Source organism: Pholis gunnellus, assembly GCF_910591455.1.
Source record: "Pholis gunnellus genome assembly, chromosome: 3".
NCBI lineage: Eukaryota > Metazoa > Chordata > Actinopteri > Perciformes > Pholidae > Pholis > Pholis gunnellus.
This window is the reverse complement of record NC_136529.1, coordinates 13289304-13311103: the sequence shown is the minus strand read 5'-3', so window position 1 is coordinate 13311103 and position 21800 is coordinate 13289304. Positions and strand designations below refer to the sequence as shown.

At 40.3% G+C, this 21800-nt stretch overlaps 1 protein-coding gene across 4 annotated transcripts; it reads right to left on the bottom strand.

Moving 5' to 3' along the window:
- Positions 1-211: 211 nt before the first annotated feature.
- On the bottom strand, positions 212-20376 carry grm2b (glutamate receptor, metabotropic 2b; the record flags this gene model as incomplete). Of its 4 annotated transcripts, none has more annotated exons than XM_079157108.1 (5): positions 212-285; positions 1280-1472; positions 4302-5365; positions 6018-6855; positions 19867-20376. In XM_079157108.1, the coding sequence occupies 5 exons, from the start codon at positions 20374-20376 to the stop codon at positions 212-214; spliced, it is 2679 nt and encodes an 892-aa protein (XP_079013234.1). The 4 variants fall into 4 exon arrangements, with proteins under 4 accessions (XP_079013234.1, XP_079013236.1, XP_079013237.1 ...); XM_079157110.1 differs by having other exon boundaries at positions 212-279; positions 19867-20244; XM_079157111.1 differs by having other exon boundaries at positions 212-261; positions 19867-20244.
- Between the last annotated feature and the right edge of the window lie 1424 nt (positions 20377-21800).

The window sequence follows — 21800 nt, the reverse complement described above, 5'->3', positions numbered from 1 at the left end:
AATTGATACATACTGCTCGCTGTAGAAACACCACTTAGCTTTCACAGTTAAGAATGACCCTTGCCGCTGTCAGTCAGTCTACCCAGACAGAGTTATCTCTCTGTAGCATGTTGGATGGAATGGGGGCTCTGTTGTACACAGCCCTGTTTGATGGAGGGATGAGTAACGATGGGATGGTCTCTTGTGCTTAGAGAGGAAGATTTCTTTTTTCTCACAAAGAGGACGTTGTAGAGTCCACCACCTCGCGGCCGTTACATACCGCTGGCACGTAGTTAGAGGCTGATCCTGGAAGAAGAGATTACATTTTTAAATGTTAACGAAAGTATGGAAATGACCAGACACAGATCTCCACAAGTCTATCTTGGTTAGGGTACAAAAATGTCAGTTTAAATGCTCTCAGTGAAAGCAACTAGTAACTATATATATATATATATATATATATATATATATATATATATATATATATATATATATATATATATATATAAGTATTGTACTTAAGTAGAATTTTGAGTACTTCTGTTTTATGTTACTTTATATTTCTAGTCTTATTACACATTTACTGTATTTGACAGCTGCTTTGCTGGTTAAGACTACTTACAAAACACACGATCAGCTGATAAGATATGACACATTGTATATTATGCAGTTACAACAGTACAATGATACCTACACATGAATGCATCTGTCACAATAATCGAGTATATTATATAACAATACAACAATCATAGAGGCAGATTGTCCTTTCACTTTCAAATGCAGGATTTTTACTTGTAATTGAGTATTTTTACATTGTTGTATTTCTACTTTTACTTAAGTAAAATGTCTAAATACTTCCTCCACGTCATGGTACTAAATCATGACATCAAAAGATAATTTTCAGATGACAAAGATGTCTTTAGTCAAGGTGAAGCAACAACAGTTAAACTAGCATTAACCCTTTAACTGCAAAGTTGTACTTTTTGTGTCTGTGCTTATTTATAAATTTCGATAAGACTTACTTATTTTTCTACATTTTTGGTTACAAAATATTAATGTTCCATGAATTTGTAATTGTAATTACTTATATCCTATTTTAGAAACCTAGACTCATGGTCCCAACACTATTAAAGTGCAGCTGAAATTGCCCGAAAAAATGCGATCATATAGTCAAAATCTGTGAAGAAGTTTTGAGTCAGAAACACTCATTAACACGGGTACCTTTGTGCTGGCGTTTACAATTTCTTCACAGTCCTACATAGAGAGATGAGTACTAGACATAGTGGATGGATGGTAGTACCTTTGGAGTAGCTGGAGCTGGGAGCGGAGGCAGAAGCAGACACTGTGGCACTGAAGCGGTTGGCTGTGACTCTCAGTGAGGCCACGTTTTTCTGGGGCTGAAACAGGATGATGTGAACTTTGGGGGCGAAGAGGCAGCCGAGAACCACCGAACCACTCAGACTGACGGAGATGCACATGGTGGTGGTCTGCACCTGTGAGGAGACAGAGAGTGGGTGAAGATGAATATATCAACTTTCGCACTTGGATTTCAACCTTTTGTGTTCAAAAGGACTAATGAAGTTTGTTCAAAGGCCACCTGGTCCCAGAACTCCCCTCTCTCTCTCTCTCTCTCTCTCTCTCTCTCTCTCTCTCTCTCTCTCTCTTTCTCTATCAAACACACACACACACACACCTACACACACACACACACACACACGGACACACACGCACACCTGTTACTTCACTCCGGCCTTTGATCAAGTCAGTTCACTCACAGTTTGATTAGTTTCTGGTGATTCTTAAATCTCTAAACCAATAAGTAAAATTCCCTCAAAATCATACAACCAATCACTCCCAAACCAATCATGACCTCCCTGTCAAATATACACTGTACACCTAATGAGCGCTACATCATCATTATATGTGATGCTTTATCGGTATTTGTTTGCTTTTAAATTAGCGTAATTGAGAGGATTTGTCCTAAATTGGCCCTAAGCTGTCGTATCGTGCAGTCATCAACAAAAAACATAAATCTCTTGTGTCTGTTTCATGCATTTATTATTCTCGTATTATTAGCCACATTATTAGTTTCAGTTATGTGTGTGTGTGTGTGTGTGTGTGTGTGTGTGTGTGAGTGAAGTTTTCAATTATGAATGTTAGCAATTCTAATTGTGTATTTGTATGTGCATGAATATGAGGGCAAGAAGAAGAATGTGGAATAAGCACAGCTGGCTGTCCTGGAAAGTCAGGGCCTTGTTAGTCATATTTCAGCTGTTAATGTGAGCTGACTGCTGGGGTCATCTTCCAGAGCAGCCTCTCTACCCACCCCACTGGTTACCCCTGCAGTCTAGGAACTTCTATTTGCAGAACCACAGCATGAAGTGAAATCCCTTCTAAACATACCGCCCAACAACAACACTGCAGAAATATGCTAAGTCCTCGTCAATTTAAATTCTAGACCAAACAAATAACTGGTGAAAACACCGCCAAGACAGTGGGTAATATTACTGCACTTTTCATTTGCCTGCAGCTCCTTATCTCTTTCAGCCATGAAGCTGTTTCCATTTAACAGTTCTTTATACAAATAATTATGAATCACCATTAGGACATACTGCGGCACCGTGCGAACCCATCTGTGTTGTTACATTAAAACTGACAGCAAAGAGAATGAGGTTAGACTTTTACATGTATTCAATGCTCTGTGCCTTTTTCAATCTTTTCTTGTATTTTTAGGATTTGTTTGATGTCTTTCTTAAATAAATATCTTTATAGTTTTGCAACAGAAATTTGCATTTTAATTTGGGTACAACTGCATATAATCAATTATTTTCATGCTTTCCTTGTCTTTTATGATCCAGTATTTTAATTTACTGCAACTCTAATCTATTCCATCTATTTAAAAATAATGAATGAATGTATAACTAACCAGGATATAGTGCACAAACATCAAGCATTGACTATTTCTACAGTGATAATGTTCATGTTTTGATCAAATAAGAAAAGGAAATGGTTCAGATGAAGGAGAGTTCATATAATACAAGTTTCTGAACATTAGATGATATCTGGATCCATCTGTAAAACCTTGAGTTCATCACTGGGCAACAAGGCTAGTCTCTCAGTCGAATATTTCTGTGCTATCCAACCCTAATTTGAAATGTGGCAACTGAACTAACAGCCATTATTATTGGTGTCACACAGAACCAAAGCATCACGGTTTCTGCTGCAGTGGAAAACCTCTCATTCTCTCAGTTACTGCTGCTTCTTCAGTATAAAGCCGTATATTCTACAATGATCGGCTGGTCTCAAAAATCCCACTGGGGATCGGGAAAGGTAAAGGTAAAGGTTCATGGTTTTGGTGCCGGGAAAGCTGATCACTACAGACATGAAAAGCCTGAGGTATCCCATGATGATACAAAGCTTGTGTGATCTAGACCTCCCCCCATCTGTTTGCAAAACAAAGGCCTTGTTGCACACCATGACCAAATGCTGTGGCAGTGTAGCCTTGAGTCTGCCTAAGGCACCGGCACTCATAACTTACATGGTCTATCAGCTTTGTGCCCGTTGTTTTGTCTTATTTGTCTTACTTTACACAGCATGTATAAATACATTCATTTGTCCTTGCAGCTATACATTTTCTACTTGGGGAAAATAAAACGTATATTGAAATTGTTGGCCTGCCGCAGCATTTCAAGCAAGTCCAGTAATAGTTATGCATATTCAGCCAATTTATTCAATGTCACAAATGAGATGCAGAGTAAATGCAGCATTTAGCCTTTTTGCAAAGGCCTGTTACAGGAGGCAGTGCCACTAAATGAGCCAGCACTCCATGTCCCTGCTCACAATTATTTTTACTACAGGCCACAACACTACTTGGTGAGTTCACCATAGCGTCAGTTGTGATTTTAGAATATGATAACAAAAACTGTAATAAATCTCAACAAATTATTTTTTTGCACTTGAAATATGTCATTAAGCATTTAGTAATGCCATGATTCTATGACTCAGTTTGAGTGTCATCAATTATTTCCATCTGTATATTCCAGCCTGATCTGTCTCCAGTGTCTCAGTTCTTGTCTTGAAAGATCCTTCAGCACACATGAAATGAAATCTCGCTCTTTCATGAGTCTGGGTGACGGTGATCAAATGGAATGTGAAAGTGACACCTTCTTCTTTAGGAATGATAAACACACTGGGGATAGTCATTTATAGACTTTGTGTACATTATTCCACAACAGTGGCCTTAAAAAGTTTCTAGAAATATAAATTATGATGATACTCGTACTCAGTTGACACTATAAAAAAACATTGTCATAGATAGTTACCCTGTAGTCACTGGCAGTGACATAGAAGATGGGCTGAAAAGCGAGCCAGATGATGCAGGTGGTGTACATGGTGAACCCGATGAACTTGGCCTCGTTGAAATTTTCAGGGCACTTTCGCGTCTTGAATGCGTAGACGGTGCAGAGGATGATGAGGATGCAGTTGTAGGTGAGTGACATGAGCATGCTGGAGTCCCTGCTGCTGCACTTGAGGGTGACCACGTCTCTCCTCTCCGGGCCCACCTCCTTCCGAACTCCTGGCACCTCCACCAGCAGCCATATAACAGCCACCAGCAACTGGCAGGAGATAAGAGCGCCGCAGATCGCTACCTGGGAGGCGGGGCTGATGAAGCGCGGCCGCTGGGCTCCATCCTTCACCCCGTTGAAGATGCGAGCGATACGGTTGGTCTTGGTCAGAAGAGCTGAGTAACACACAGCGAATGAGGTGCCCAGGCCTAGGCGACGTAGGGTGCAAACAGCGGTGGACGGTTTGGTGATGTAGATGAAGGTCATGAGGTAGCACATCAGCACTCCCAGCAAGAGGATGTAAGAGAGTTCACGTCCACTTGCTTTAACCACAGGCGTCTCATTGTGCTTGAAGAACAGGCCCACTACCGACAGGGTACACAGTATACCAAGGCAGGAGATGGTGACTGGCCCAATGGCCCACGCATCCTCCCACCGGATATATTCTTCAGGAAGATCATAGCAGCCAGTCAAGTTAGCCAGAGGCCACTGACCGAAGCTACAGTCAGCACAGGTGAATGCATCCTGAAGGTACTGGTAAGGCTGACAGGGGATACAGATCCAGCAGCACACATCTCCAGGCTGCATGCTCTTCACCTCGTTCTTCCTGCAGGGGTCACTGCACTGGGAGGTGGGTGGTACGAGGTCAGGCCACGGTACCAGGCTGGTGTTCAGGGTCAGGTTTTGGTCCCAGTAGCCAACCTTTCTGTAAACAAACTTTCCCTCTTCTTTGTGGTAATGAAAAATGTTGTAGCGGCTGATGCTGTCGCCAAAAGAGTCAAAGCGCACCATGTTCTGTGTGTCGACAGGTCTGAATGGAGCTGGTAGAAAAAAATACAAAAAAGGATAATAGAAAACAGAAAGAGGATACGATTTATTCTGTTACACGATTGTTCTGAAATGAATCATTGTTTTGAGTTGTCTAAATGAGTTGTGTGGAGTTATATACAAAACGATATTAGTGTGTTAAATATATATAAATTCTGAAGTTAGCATTGTTAAGACTAATGGTACATGCCATTAGTATTTTCAGTGATGCTTAAAAACATTAAAATTACAACATAAAAACATCACTGTCCTGGCATGTAATACATTGCATGGCTGTAAATGCTCAACATGCTGGTCTCCTGCCATTTAAGCTAAAAGTGAGTATTCTTTAATCCAACCAATTCCCAATATTCTCAGATTAATATGTTCTAGATAGGTTCCCCTCCCACGGATTCATCCAAGCTAAGTCATGAGCTATATTTGTTAATTGATTAATTACAAGGCCCTTTTCAGTGCTGCAGACAAAATCATTTGCTGTCTTAATCCAGTGACACGCACATCCGGTGATACCCCCCATTTGCCAATGAATTTAAATCCATTGTCAGCTATTTACAAACTATTTCACATGAAAAATGCACACAAAACACAAGCATTCTTGTTATAGTGAATCTTTTTGTCTGAGTTTTCTGTCATTTCTGTGTTTACCTTCAAACTTGGTCTTCAAGATGAACTCCTTGTAGAACCTTTTGCCGTTACCTGGTTTCATGGCATCACAGACCTTGGATGTGTTGGAGCATACAGCTTGCCTCATGTTGTGCAAAGCATAGGCCATGGCATAGACTGCATTCACCACAAACATGATCTTGGACTCCTGCTCAAAAAGTCCATCTCGGAGGCTGTGTTCACTGCAGCCTGGTTCCTGGAGGCTACAACCAAAGCGGTGCTCCCAGAACTCTTTGAACCACGGGTTCCTTGTGTTGGTGTACGGGTTCAGCTTGGTGAAGTAGTCTTCAAACTCTCTAATTGGGTAGGAGGCCAGCTCGATGGTGAAAGCCATGTCTGCTGCTGTCTCGCTGCCCCTCACCACACTCTCCTGTGCTCCCCATCCATCGCTGGCCACCCAGATGAAGGATGCGTTCATGCGAGCAGCGGACACCAGCAGCTCACGGGCGTCTTCACTGCGAGTAAACAGGATGACCACCTTGGCGTTGGACTTCTGCTGCAGAGCGCGGATCACATTATCATAGCCCTGGCGGTTCATGGTGCGGTTTACCTTGGCTGAAGTGGCGATGCAGATTTGGCGAGTGCGGGCCTCCTGCTGGAAGGCGTCAATGCCAGTCTCACCATAGTCGCCCTCTGATGCTACTGTCGACACGTAGGTCCAGTTGAAGTAACGCAGGATCTCTGCCATGGCCTTGGCCTGGTAGAAGTCAGGGGGTACAGTGCGGGCAAAGTAATCATAGCGGGTCTTGTCGCTGAGCTTTGAACTGGTGGAGGCATAGCTGATCTGAGGGATCTGGAACAATCGCAGGAGGTTGGCCACCTGGTGAAAGAGAGGAAAAGTATTTAATCAGGTCACTATTATTGGATGTAGTGTCATAGTATGGAGCAACATGAACGATGGAAGAAGCATGGCATGCATAATGGACAAGAATCAATTTAAGGATTTTGTTGCTACATGGCATCTTAGTCACATAACACACGTTTTTTATTATTTATTCTAAAAACATTGATTCCAAACACTTTAACAGAGTGATACAGTTGCAGATTCCTGTGCAGCTGGCAAGCAGGAAAATTGATAATTGAATGTTACAACATTCACGTGGTTTAAATGGCATACCGATAGCCAACAACTGAATGCAGTAAGGTCATATTTTCCCTCAAGATGAAATTCATAATCTCAGAATGTACTGTTATTGTGATAAACGTCTTTAATATTGACCTCTTCCACAAAATGCCGCAATGCTACATTTCAAATCCCTCAAGTATTGTTAAACCTTTTTGCTTCTTAGCTTGTAAATATCCATCTGGTTGTAGGTGAAGTGGAGCCTTGAAAGGTCAGAGCTGCTGTCTGATGTGCTTCAGCTCTGCGGCGGAGACTGACGGTGGAAACAGCAACAATTCAATGTTCCTCTATCTCAAACTGTTTGCTCTGTCAGGGATCCACATCACAAGCAGCTAATGCCACAAATCCCCTCCCAGAGAGTGTCAGATAACAATAGCAACAATGGCACAGAGATGAAGAATTGTATCAGTGTGTTTTTCCGGTTTTCTCGAGTTAAAGCCATTCTGTCAAGTCATTAAAGTCTCATAACGGATTCTGCCAGAAGTTATGATGCACACCTACAGCAACCCAGACATCCTTATTGATTTCATTCTGGAGATGATAGTTGGTGCTGCTGAGTTCAACAGGGTTGGATGATAATCTTTGGGTGAAAACTCAGCGAGGCATCCATGTTGGTCACAAGCCTGCATAAATGATAATGTTAGAGTAACATAAAATCATGGCAATTATTTTCCCACACTGCATTATAGAGCCAACTATAACAGAGAGCTGGTGAAAACTTGTCATTTTGCAGGATTCCTCAGGGATGCAGTGATGATTAGTGAATACCCATGAGCTTCACTATGAGTACCTCCTCCCTCAGGGACCAATGTTTGCCGGGAGGCTTCCCAAAAAATTGCATCCCCATGGATATAATTGGAATCTTCCACAGTCACACTAAGTCCCATTAAAAGTATCATTTTATGCTGTATGTGCACTCGGAGCACAATTTTCTGCATGTAGTACATACCCAGAACATACTCAACAATTCTTTTTTAGTCATTCTGGTGGAATGGCTCTAGTGGGGCAATGTCTCGGTCAGTCGATTGGTCCATAATTGTGGTTAAAAAGAACTGTTGGATAGATGTGGTACATTCATGTCTCCCCAAAGGTGAATTGTAACAACTTTCTTTTTTTTGTTGTCCAATATTTTGTTTAATGACCAAACCAATGACTCCTTTCAGCTTCATATGTATTCGCTAAATTACTTATGTTAGCTAAGATGCTAAACTTGCAAATAGTTATCTTATCAAAGTTCAATCTATAGTATAATATAATATATAAGATATAGTATAATCTAAAAAGAAAAAGCATTTGAATATTAACAGGAAAAACTCAAGAACAGATGTTAAAATAAATCTCATTCAACTGTTGTTTAACTGTTAAACTAAGATGGTGAGCTAATGCTCATTGTGAGCATTAGTATGCTGATGTTAGCATTTAGCTCAAAGAACCGCTGTGCCTTCAGTATACGTACAACCTCACAAAGCTGTATTTAGTTCCTTCCTTTTCTTGCATTGCTCTCTCTCTGATAGCTCAACTCCCTCCTCCGACACGTCTACCTTTTTATTTCTATGGCCAGCCTTAATATAAAGTGAAGCATCTGTAAGTATGCATTACTGGACTGAGACAAACAGAGGAGACTACTTGGCATTGAATATGCAATGCCAACACACTCTGTTTTGCCCAAGAAATATACTGACATTAACCCTGATCTGCAAGTGGCCGTGTGCTTAACCTCCTTAAGCTAAAACACCCCAAAGACAAGAGCCAGCAGAAAACACAGGCACACTACAAGTTCTTGAGGGGATGAATGAAGTTAAATATGATGAATTTAGACAAGCTCACTGCACCCGGCAGTAGTCCTATCCACTGTTTATAGCAGAATATAGGGCAGAGGTCTCATCAAATTAGCCGCTGAGAGACGGGATTTCCGTTGTTCATGTATAGGGAACAGGACAAAAGCCCTTACTGATTCCTTTATGTTGCCTTGGATATATACAGTACTTTGTATGCAGCAGAGTATGAGCAGCCACAGCAAGTCAGTCACACTTGCATAGTAATAAGGTAGTTTCCTCTAGCAGGATTTTCAGACAGGCTTTTGGCCTTCATCAGTAGATTCTTGCAGAAGCTTGACAGCGCACCTTTCAGGACGTTACTGGAGTGTGTGACAGTAACCGTCTGTTCGTCGCCATGTGGTATTTCCCTCTCGCTCTCTCCATCGACAAGTCAGATAAGTACACAACCACAGTATTGACTCAGGCATATCATACTGTACATTTTCTCTCATTTCATGAAACGCCACAAACTCCAAACTTGCATTTGATTTCTTAATTAAGTCCCACCACTGTAGATGGTACAGTGTGAAAGCTTTGCAGACACTTTGACTGACACTAATTCATGCAAGACTCCCACTAAGCTACATCATAGTCAGTGTAGAACAGTAGACTTTACTGTAACCTGAACACATCAAGACACAGCCCACTTTAGCTTGTTTGGATCACAACTGCACCAATTAGGTGCTCTTCCCGGTCCACTGGTTTGAAATCCAAAAGAGGTTCCCAAATATGGCATGCTGTATCTTAGACCACAGTGTTTAAAATAATTCATGACAGAGGCATATTCACACCACAGCTTCCTTGTATAATAAGGTCTGATTGGATTTTAAGGCACCCTCTTGCATATATTCTTATCTTAACCCTCCTGTTATGTTGCAGGTCAAATTGACCCGTTTCAAAGTTTGAAAATCTAGAAAAAATATTTTAAAGTACATTTTCTGAGTGAAACTTCTTCTGCTTGCCTTAATTGGTGTAATCAACGTTAAAAAAAAAAGGTTCATATCATGTATTTGCAACCCCCCCCTGCAGGTTTATATAACAGAGATGATGTTCGGGTCAATTTGACCCGGCAGTGAAAGTGGAGGCTGTAAGGGGTCAGAAGGGTCAAGTTTAGACCATTTCTTTCTTTGAAAATGTGAGATAAAGTATTTCTTACTCCCTCCCACCATGTTTCACACACACACACACACACACACACACACACACACACACACACACACACACACACACACACACACACACACACACACACACACACACACACACACACACACACACACACACACAGGCTCTCTTTCTCACTACCCCACCTGTGTGAGAAATGCAGACTTTGATGGGAACCTTTTATCTTCCAGCGGGAAAACTCCGCCCACAATTAGCAGGAGAAAGCAGGGCGAAACATACAAAATGGTTGCTTGGGAGTCCTACCAACATTACACTCTGCAGATACATACAACACAGCAGCTTACTGTAGGACAACATGAGCAACAGAAGCAACAGGATGACAGCCCTGGAGGCTCTGGGGCACATCCTTGATCACGACAGTGAAATAGAGGAGGATGTGTCTGAAGATGAAGACCATCTTGAGGTCAATTCAGATTATAATGGTGCTGATTATGAACCATCAGATGAGGAAACTGATATACCTGATCCTCCAAGCGAGACATGCGTGTCACAAAATTGTGAAATACAGTGTTCATCCTAACCCAGTACACGTCAACCAAGACTGTCTGCTGGAAATATTATAAAGACAGAGCCAAAATGTATTTGCACAAAGCACACCGTGACATGTCACTCGTGTGCTGTGTAGACACACATACACAGACAAACACACACACACACACACACACACACACACACACACCTCGTTCATTGTGCTCATCTCTTGTTCATTTTTGTAAATGTCTGTTTCTTAACACTATAAATAAACATAAGTAAAGTTTAATTTCAATACAAATCCTTATGACTCATTTGGCTTGATTTTGAGTGAGCGGGTCAATATGACCCTGAACAGCAGAGGTGTCTCATCTCTATTCATCTACATCACCCCATGAAGAAAATAAAGTTTAAAAATGTTAAAAAAATGTAGAAAAAAATACATGTTATGGTAGACTAATGCAATTTATATCTAGGTTTTTCCAATGTACCTAAAAAATAGTTTGAACATGTATTTTTCATTAAAATGAGTGAGTTATCCTCATTGAACTATGATCTATGGAGGGGTGAATAACTCCATTCCACTAAATACTGATTGAATTGTTAGTAAGGGTGTTGGTGATGAGGTACAAACTATATTTATTAGTATTTTTTGGTTTCTGACAACTTTTGGATGATTAAACATGCACCGGGTCACATTGACCCGCGAACATCGCTGTACCTAAGAAACGAACATAACAGGAGAGTTAACTACATAAAGTAATACTTTATTTATATCATTACTCTGAATAATGTTAATTGGAAATTTCTAGTGGCCCTGTGAAATAAATGTACATTCTTTATGTACAACTATACATAAAGAATGGCGGAATATGCAAATAATTCCATTAATTAGATGAATGACCTCATTAGCATTACAGGTTATATCTAATACATCCCAATGATTATGAAAGTTAATTACGCAGTTACGGTCTTGTTTTGGTTTTATTATTAAGTAGGTTCATTAGTGAAACAGTGATTGTTTTCTATGATGTTCCCCTATAAAGTAGAAGTTATGAATGTCTCCTTCCCTTCAGCGTTTCTTTAAATTCAAACTTTGCAATGTAGTGGGCAGTGATATAGAACATGCTCTTATAAACACAGTGCAGTCTTTGAATAATAATTCATACACAATTATTATGCAACTGCAAAGTATGTCATCATATGTCAAGAAGAAGAGTTTTGCTCATATCCATTAATGTCAGTGGCTTGTTTGGTAGACGGGGACCAAAGTCTGGTCCAACATATTCAACTTTTGACCAAAGCATAAATAGATGGATATTGCACTATTATATTGCAGTTTATGTCATATTCTTCATGTTTAAAACATTAAAGTCCAGTAGTTGATCTGTGTGCAGAGCCAGTTTGTTAAGATATTCTATATCATATGTATGTGTCTTTTTACATTGTTATTCTGTGCTCATCTTAAATCTAATTTTGAGACACGTGTAATGTGCGAGCAATATGTGTGACATCACTACAAGTTTAGAAAACTATTTTAGTCCAGTTTGCAACTGGTGAACATACAGAGACTAGACTTACTCAGTGAAGAAGTCTTGTATCCAGCAGATTAACATTCTAAATGAAGGAAATTAGCATATTCACATTTCAGGATGAGGGAGAAGTAATGTAGTTTTAAGAATTTTCACAACATACCAGACACAAATTATGATTCAAAGCAGCATTTTCTTCAATATCTTAAACATGACTGGAGGGGATCTTTAAATAAAAAAGATGCGTTTATTCCTGCACCAAGAAAACATTTACGAGGATTCCATTTATAGTTCCCTTAGCTTTCTCCCTCACTTTTAGCACCGGATTTACACTTCTTTATGTCTCCTCTGTGACACAAGCTTCCAAGGAATGTTTTACAAGAAGAACAGCCCATGCATGAACAATATATAATGTGTGCTTAATGTTTACAGCGTGCAGTGTTTAGGTCTACAGTCACCTATGTGGTCCCACTTTCCTGTGAATCTTTACTGCAATATCTAAACATGTCAAAGAAGGTGGACTGCATTGAGCTCTGATATTTCAAGGACAAAGGGAATTAGAGAGTATGGTGATACTGGTGTCTAGCTTTGGGACAAGCTAATGAATATGGTATATTTGTGTCATCATCTGTTCAGTCAATATTGTTATAATATAATCAATAGACTGCATGCAAATCCCATTTTAAAGTTCCTCAGCTACATATCTTAAAACTTATGAATCCATAAGCTGTAGCTGAGTCTGAAGATATGATGAGTGCAAGATGCATCACGAGAAGCAGTATTATAGGATTCCAGGCATTAAGGAAAGATACGAGACAGCTGGAACATGGGCAATCTCTTACTCATGTGTCTGTCATGATTCTTTTAACATGGAAAGTCCATCTGTATGTCCCCGAGGCCCCTGTCAAGCTGAGCCCTACAGTAGATACAGTAGATGGCATGCAGAGGGAAAGTTCAGTACACTGCCACTTACCAAAGGTTCAGAAATACAAGTTATGCATAATGGATATGATGCACATGGCTACTAACTTTGGTATACTGTATTTTAATTGAAATCTGACTGCTGACAAATAACAGCAAAAACGTAATCGCAAAAATAAAAGTCCTGTGTGAATCATAGGGGTGTTTGCATAAGTAAAACCTACACTGTGCACGTGTAACGACAATGCAAACAAAGTACATTGACCAAAACTGAACCACAACATGTGTTTTTTGATGGTTCTTGAAGACAAATTCATTGAAGTACACTGTAGTTAAAACGGAGTTTAACTAATTTAACAATCTCAATGTTTGTTCTCAGTGTAGTTCATTCAAAATGTCATTTAATTCCAAAATGAAACACAGATGTTGTACAAACAGCAGCCCAAATTATATATATATATATATATATATGTATATATATATATATACAGTATATGTAAGCCTCCTAAATGCTTGTATTTTAGATGACAACTATGTTTTTTTGGTATGTAGAGAAATATGAAAATACATCTTGATCTTGAAAGGATCTTGTAAATATGAGAAAAGATATGAGACAGTGTTGACCCAATTGGGACAGTATATTTTGATTTGAAGAAATAGGAAATGATGAAAAAGTATTTTCTTAAGTAACCTTTGGCCTGATTTCAGAACTGTTGTCTCATGTGAGGTATTGTTTGCTGAATGCGAGGGATAGCACGTCTTTATTTAAGTGAACTCGACGTGTGCTGCATTTGCAGACACCCACACACCCACACACCCACACACACACACACACACACACACACACACATACACACACACCCACACACACACACACACACACACACACACACACACACACACACACACACACACACACAGAGAAGCATACATACAACAAAGGCCTAAACAAATAATATGATCTTCAAATCAGGAAATGCACATGTAAACAGATATGTTTCATACATAAGATCATACTGCATATATTCATGCCTGTGTCAGAGCTGGGACTTAATATTCGAGCTTGCATAGTTGGGAATGCAGCAGCAGAAAGAAATAAGTGTTGATCTGCTTGCATGCGCTGTTTGAGGAGAAGACAATTCTTCGCATTAAACTTACATCTATTATTTCCTCCCACCAGTAAAACAATGCTCAGCACAAGAGCGACCTTTTGAACCACTCGCAAGTACAAGGATACATCTGAGAAAAATGTTCCACTTTATCATCTGCTTAGCTTGAAACATTGAAATATCACTTCTAGCCTCTAGCTAGCTATGAAATAAACCGTTATTGAGACTGGAGTGCATTGCTTCTGTCACACACTGTTCTAAATAGCAGCCACAGGTTCAGAGCAACGGCTGGTAATTTATTCCTGTGATACCGTGTGAAAAAACAACAGCTCTTAGACAGACAAGATGAAGGGAACTGCATCGAGAAATCAATAGGCTAGCAATATCATTGACCGTGTGGGTCCTGACTCTAACCAACCTTTCCAGTCATTACTATGTTTCCCTTCACTTTGAATGACATTCTGGTGTGCTAATTAGGTAGCTGTGTGCGCCGAATGTGCTAACATTTTCAGTTAAAAAACAACAGTCTCTAGGAGTGAAGAAGAAGAAGAAGAAGAAGAAGAAGAAGAAGAAGAGGGGAGTTTGAAGGGGATTCAGCTATAATATCACATGATAAACAAGACCCTTTTGAAGATAACACGAAAGCAGGATTTCTTTTCAGCCGACGCAATCTGTGAAGACATAAACACAATAAAGATAGAGCCCTCTCCGGTTCATCTGCACGACACATAAACAGACTTGATAAAACACCACAAACCAAAGATATTAAACACCAATGGATTGCAGGACAGATATGATCTCTTACAACCTCAGATTGTTGAGGGCCTTCCCAGCAGCCTCAGCAGTCATTTGACAGTTTGTCTAATGGTCTTAAAGGGTTTAGTGATTTTGGAGTGTATGTTTTAGGATATTACATTTTGTGGATACTAGGATCTCAATAACTATCATCTGAAGGGAGAATGGCTCATACAGTAGTGCCATATTACTTAGAGATAGGGTGTTGAACTGTCCTGCAACGATGTCATAGTTCTTTAATGATTCTAAGCACAAATATACTTGATTTGTCCTCTTTGTGTGCACAATTATTTAAAGACGTGTGCAACAGTTTCAGTGAGCTTCATTTGAGCTTAAAGTTATTTGCAATAAGTCCACGTCGAAGACAAAGTTGTAATAATGCCTCTAAGCAGCTTTTTTTTTCCTTTCGAGTGTGAAAGTATAGTGGCTTGTGAAATTGAAGATAATGTTATTTTTGCAGAAGTGTGGGTATAGTTCAGAATGGTTTCATTGTTTTTTTTTTCATTATGGCTCTATGTGGCTGGGTTAAATTCATAACTGTAGAAAGTGGAGGCTGTCAGGACTGAGTCATCTTCCATCATGGTCCATTCTATATAGCTAACATTCCAGATGGCAATAAAGACTATTTTCAAAAAAGATTGAACAGTGAGAAGACCACAGGGACGACAACATACACCAGCATGAGTAACAAGATGATGAAAGCCTCCAAATATTGCTCGGCTAATTATGAAAGAATCCTTTTAAGGCTGAGGAGAAACTGGCTCGTCTCCGACCATCTTTCCCACATCTCGTCCTTGGCCCCAGTCGCAGGCGGCGTCGGCCTCCTCTCCACACGCAGGTGGACTAGTCCTTGCCAGCCAATGGAGAGGCACCCCACAGATGGGAAAAGCAGCTCCTCTCAAACTCCCATCCCTGGCACTTGTCCTGCTCAGTTTTAAAACGCTCCTCATCCCCACAAAGTGCTTCTCTGGGATAAATGGGGACTGTGTAAATCAGTGACCTCTCAAAATAATCCCACCACGGGCTTCTCGGCACTCTCACGGCTCGATTCATTAAAGCGCCCAGTAAGTGAAGGGCGCTAACAAAGAGGCTGTTGAGCGAAGTGACAGTAGAGGTATGTATTCAAATTCATACAAAAACACTCAAAAGCAGTGAGTTTCTTTTTGTGACTGTGTGGTCGCTGAAGACTCATTCACAGTGAGACACACAGTCCTTTTCATGCCTCTTAAAAACAGGCTGTTCTTTTATCAAAGCCTTGTAACGAACGTTACAGGAGGAGAAGATCTAGATGTTCCACTTCTTTCTAAGTGAAGAAGCCCTGTGTTTATAGGCTTTAACTTATTCCACGTAGTAAGGTGGACATCCTCTGTCCGGCCTGTCTGTCTATGAATGTGATCTCCATTCAGCTTGAGCATGCTGACATGAAGCACTCATTACTGCAGACTCCTGGCAAACTTCTCAAAGGTTTGGATCGTATTGTGATGCTGTTTTAGCAGATGGGAACCGCAGCCAAAGAGGCTGCAGCATTTATTAGCACTTATTCAAACAATCAGGGCTTCGCATATATAACTTACTGTGTGGTATTAGATATCAAATACAAATCCAATTTTCATACTTCAAAAGGAGAATTATAAAATATTTGTTTTATGACAGTTCTACATATAAAGAAAAACAGTATACTTGAAAAGATTCAGAGGTTTCTCAAAGGAGTAGTTTGACATTTTGGGGGAAAAAAGCATATTTGCTTTCTTTCCAAGAGTTATTTGGGAAGAATACTCTTATATCTGTCTGTTAATGACTATGGCTACAGCTGGGAGATTGTTAGCTTAGCTAATATAGTACATAACACCCTGGAATAACAATTAGTTGTTTTTCCCTTAGGCTTTTGTATGAATTAAAAAAACACTTTAACTTGTATGAATTAGTGATACGTGTCTGTTTTTTTACTTTTGGACAAAGCTGGTGTAGCTGTTTCAGTCTTCATGCTAAGCTAGGCTAACCTTGTCCTGGCTGTAGTTTCATATTTAACAGACAAACATGGTAAACAAAGTATGGTATCTGCCTTCTCATCTAACTCTCATTGGCAAATAAAGTTTTCCAAAAGTATTTCTTTATAATGAGAGATAGCTATATGATTTGAAAAAAATGGAAGAAGAAAACAGGATATGCTAAAAAATGAAAGCGTATTTGAGTTTCAGGAAATGGGTACATTTTTGCAGTGTGTAACAAAATAATTGTAGCACACAGCCACTTAAAAAAAGTATAAACTGTCTGATAAATAATTAGTATTTCAGCATTAGTGCGCCACAAGGACTTACTGCCTGAAAGCTTGTAGGAAGTGTATAGAAATAATGAGCTCTGGCTTCAGCCTGTGAATCTGTGGTTTTTGAACGTGTGTCATAGTGTTTTCTATTTGGATTCATTGGGATCAACTGCTCTTTGATGCTCTTTTATTATTCCGTGTGTTATTTTTGATCTAAAATATATATTTTGTCACCCAAAACTCCACCCCCCTTCTTGGGCTTAGCTGATCAATAAATACTCAATCTCCACCTCTCTGTTGGGAAACACTGGAATACGTTAATGAGTATACATTACATCTTTACAATCAACCCTGATGACCCAACATCTAATACCGAGTGATTTGATATTCATTAATTAACTGAACATTTTCAACATCTATACTTACAATGCCATCTTCATACAGTAGCATGTAAACTGATTAGGCTGCATAACAACTGCTGCATATTTGTATGAAGTGATTCAGTCATCAGGAGTTCCAGGTGTAATATAAAATATTCATGTAATTCTTAATGTATGTCATGTGTGAAAATTTCCATCATTAGTCATGCTGTATGTGTAATTGTTGCACGCAACACATGTTTTAATCAGCTCTGACCTTTTAAATGGATGCAATTTAGGGAAGTGTTTCCCATCATGTATGTTGCCAAAACATCCTCCGTGTTGTAAAAAGGGTTATTGTGGAAGAGAAGGATTGTCATGATCTGTGGTGGATTTTGCCGTTTGGGTGTTATCCTGTAATTGCTGTTTAACCAACTTTTTAATGTGATGAAATTGTACCATTTGAACAAGCCACTCTGAAGTGTCCCCTAATGTGATGTCCTATCAAATTAGGGAGCAGGGTCAGTGACATTGTCAGCCAACCTCAGTAGTAGATTTATCAGAGATGGGTGTGGAGCACTGGAAACCAAATGCATTTTTGTGAAATAAAAATAAATGTTGGTGGAAAAGATGTACTTTACAGACCAAATCATGGTTGTCATGAGCTTTGGGTAGTGACCGAAAGACTGAGATTGCATGAGATTCCCTCGTAAGGAGTCTGGGCTCAGCCTTAGAGATAGGGTTAGGATCCCAGACATTCGGAGGGAGCTCAGAGTAGAGACGCTACTACTTTGTCAAAATGGGCCAGCTGAGGTGGTTTGGGCATCTGATCAGGATGCCTTCTGGACACCTCCCTTTAGAGGTTTTCCTAAACGTCCAACTGGTAAGAGGCCCCGAGGTGGACCCAGAAGGGGAATTATACATCTCATCTGGCCGTGGAACGCCTCGGGGTCGAGGTGGAAAACGTTGCTGGGGGAGAGGGAGGTCTGGAATACCCTGCTAAGTCTGCTGCTTGGATGGATGGATGGATGGATGTGGTGTTTTTGCAAGATCTAGTAAATCAGCATTAGCCTAACATCTTTTCAGTTAAGATGTAATAACATGTTTTGTATACAGTGAATTTCCAATAGCTATAGGAAACAGCTAGTCAACCAATTGCAAATGAAATTGAAAGCAAATGAAGCCTACGTGACTAATGCATTAAGCACGGCCACGCGCTACGCTGCTAATAAAAATGATCTTTATATGCGTATAGTTTACGGTTCCAAAGCTTTGCTACAAATTAAAAGACAGAGTTTAATCTGTGTGAGTGTGTGTACATATATAAGTGAATTATACCTACACACTTTGTCTAACCAACAGTCAGTGCATCATGGTAATTATGGCGTGTGAGGGCAATCAGAATAAATTAATTATGCTCAGATGCATAGCCTTAGGCAACCTTTCATACGTGTGTGTATGTGTGTGTGTGTGTGTGTGTGTGTGTGTGTGTGTGTGTGTGTGTGTGTGTGTGTGTGTGAAAGGTCAGTATCCTTTGCGAGGCGTAAATGAAGTCGCTGACAAAGTGATGGACATCTCTGTGTGAATGTTGATGTTTCAATCCCAACCCTACTCACCAAATGGTTTAATTATGACATAGCCTGCAATAACAATGCCATTCTAGCTTTTTGCGTGTAATGTAATGTCTGTACTGACTGCAATGTAAATACATATGTGTACAGTAAAGATTAAAAAAGAATACTTCTGGTGGGTAGGAGTGGAGGTAGATGGGGCAAACAAACAGGACTTTTAACCAGGAGACCGTTGTTTGCGTACCAAAGAGTTATTTTTGAAGTTTCAGTCGTGATGTTTGTGACATGTTTTCCATACTTACATTACGTTGTTTATGTTTGACTTAGTTTAATTACTTATTTTAAATCCTACCATGATGTTTTTCTAGAAAACCTAACTAAGTGGTTTTGTTGCCTAAACCTAACTGCGGCTGTTTCACGGTAACGACGTTTCTTAAAATGACACAAAAAGCCTAAAATGTGTTACCGTGACAGGCAGAATGTCCTTAAAAGGTTATGCTATTTATACGCCTTCCCGTGAGCTTAAGTTGACTTGACAACAACGTGAGTATTGGATTCTGCAAATGTCCGATGCCAAGGTTTTCTACAGTCTTTCTTTACGCAAAATCTGTGCATTGCAACTATGGTTAAGGTGAGGGAAAGGTTGTGGATATTTATTGTGAGATACATTAATTTGCTAATTTACCTGAATGGAAACGTCACTGTATGATCCTCCAATGACCCCAGAGATGGCAAGAGGAACCTCATTTTGGACGGGTCTGGAGCCATCAGGGCAGATGAAGCCTGGATCGTGCACCTTGGTGAGGGAGGCCCTGACAAAATCAAGGGACTGCTCCAGAGCATATGTGTCCTTCGAGCAGGTGTCCAGAATGTGGGCCCCCAGCTGGAGTCCGGGAAGGATGCGGTCGCTGGAGTTAATCTCATCAAGTGCCAGCAGCATGGCTTCCAGTCTCTGGATCCCTCTCTCCTTGTTGATCTTACCACAGTCCTCCATCCCATCACCTTTATGGTGTACCGGGAACAAGCCTCCAATCACCAAGTCCCCGTCCATGATGATCTCACGTTTGGCCGCGGGTGTTAATCTGGAGATGTTGGGAAGGACTCCCGGTATCAGCAGCTCCAGCAGGAGCATGGGTAGAGGCCAATAATGGGCCGAATTGGCCAACGACCTGGGGCAGAGCACTACACCCAGCATGGCAGGATCAGGTAGCAGGACTCAGCTGGCTGAAGTAGAGAGGAGCAGAGGTTCACAGAGTCTGGAGGCCGATCGCTGTCAAGTCTTCTCTCAGTGGGTGCAGCATGTTTGATATTTCCTGAGTGAATGAAAGAGAAAACTAATTACCCAGTTAGTCAAGCATGAAGTGCATCTTTTCAGGTTTAACAGCATCCATGGGCAGAAAGTAAATACATTTCAATTAATGAGGAATGAAAGAGAGTTACAAAACAGAGTAATAACATGACTGTATGTCTTAAAATGTCCATTACTGACGCCCACTGACAGCAAATTGTTTCGCCTTTTTGTCTCAGATTTTCATTAGTGCCGTTACCCTTCCAGCTTTTCGCCCACAGGGTTATTCAAACACAGGAAACAGTCATCCCAAGGCATAAAGCAGCCAGTTTATATTTAAACTTTCTTTGCAACTGGTTCTTTACTGTTTTCTTATCGATTTTTTGCCTTTTTCTCTAAGTCTAATGCTATCTACAGAAATGTTACAGACAGATAATGCTATTACAGTAAAATACAGTATAAACCCAGGACTCAGACTGTTGTGTCAGGAGGCTTGAATTGGGCTTATGAGTTACTTGTGTGAAACTGTTGGATTCAGCCAGGCGCTCCGTGATTCCAGTGTGTAATATAATCACTGCAGTTTTATCTGAAAGACAAAGTCTGCCGAGTGACCACATCAAAAATGAATAAATATGTAAGGGACTTTCAAGTGAAGCGTAATTTCCAAGCTCACACCCGAGATATCACATAGATGGCGGTTCTCCTCAATGGCTGGGGTTGCCATGGAAACATGGTGGGTAAAAAAATAAGGGTTGGACTGCAGGGAAGCGGGCAGCGAGACATGTATGCTAATATAGATTCCTACCATGTGGAGGTTACAGGTTTAGGCCTCACCAGGAGCTGTTATGATGTCTGATTAGGGAGGTGGGCAGATTCAATCACGGTGCTCTCAGAGAGAGAAAACCAATCCTGTTTCTTTCAAACACAATCATCCATCACATTCATCAAACACACAAGTTCAGCAAACAGATTTAAACTGTCTTGAGAGACAATAGACTTTTAACATCTCATCACTTACAGCATGTTCGGGACCATCGATAATGGCACATTTCTTTCTAACATCATTCGAAAGTCATAGGGATGCAAAAATGACACATGAAATCAGCAGAAATGTGTGTTTTGTACTTTTTAACATCCAAGTTCTGGTAACAGAGCTTGGATGTAGTTTGGACTATATACAGTATGTGCTGCCGCTCCCCCATTAATCAACAAAGAGCGGCTACCTTATTAGTGACTTCTTATATTGTGCCACTGATATTGTAATATTACATAAAAATGTGTCACTTGTCCCTTCCTTATAAATATTACATCAGGTTGTGGGTGGGAAACCT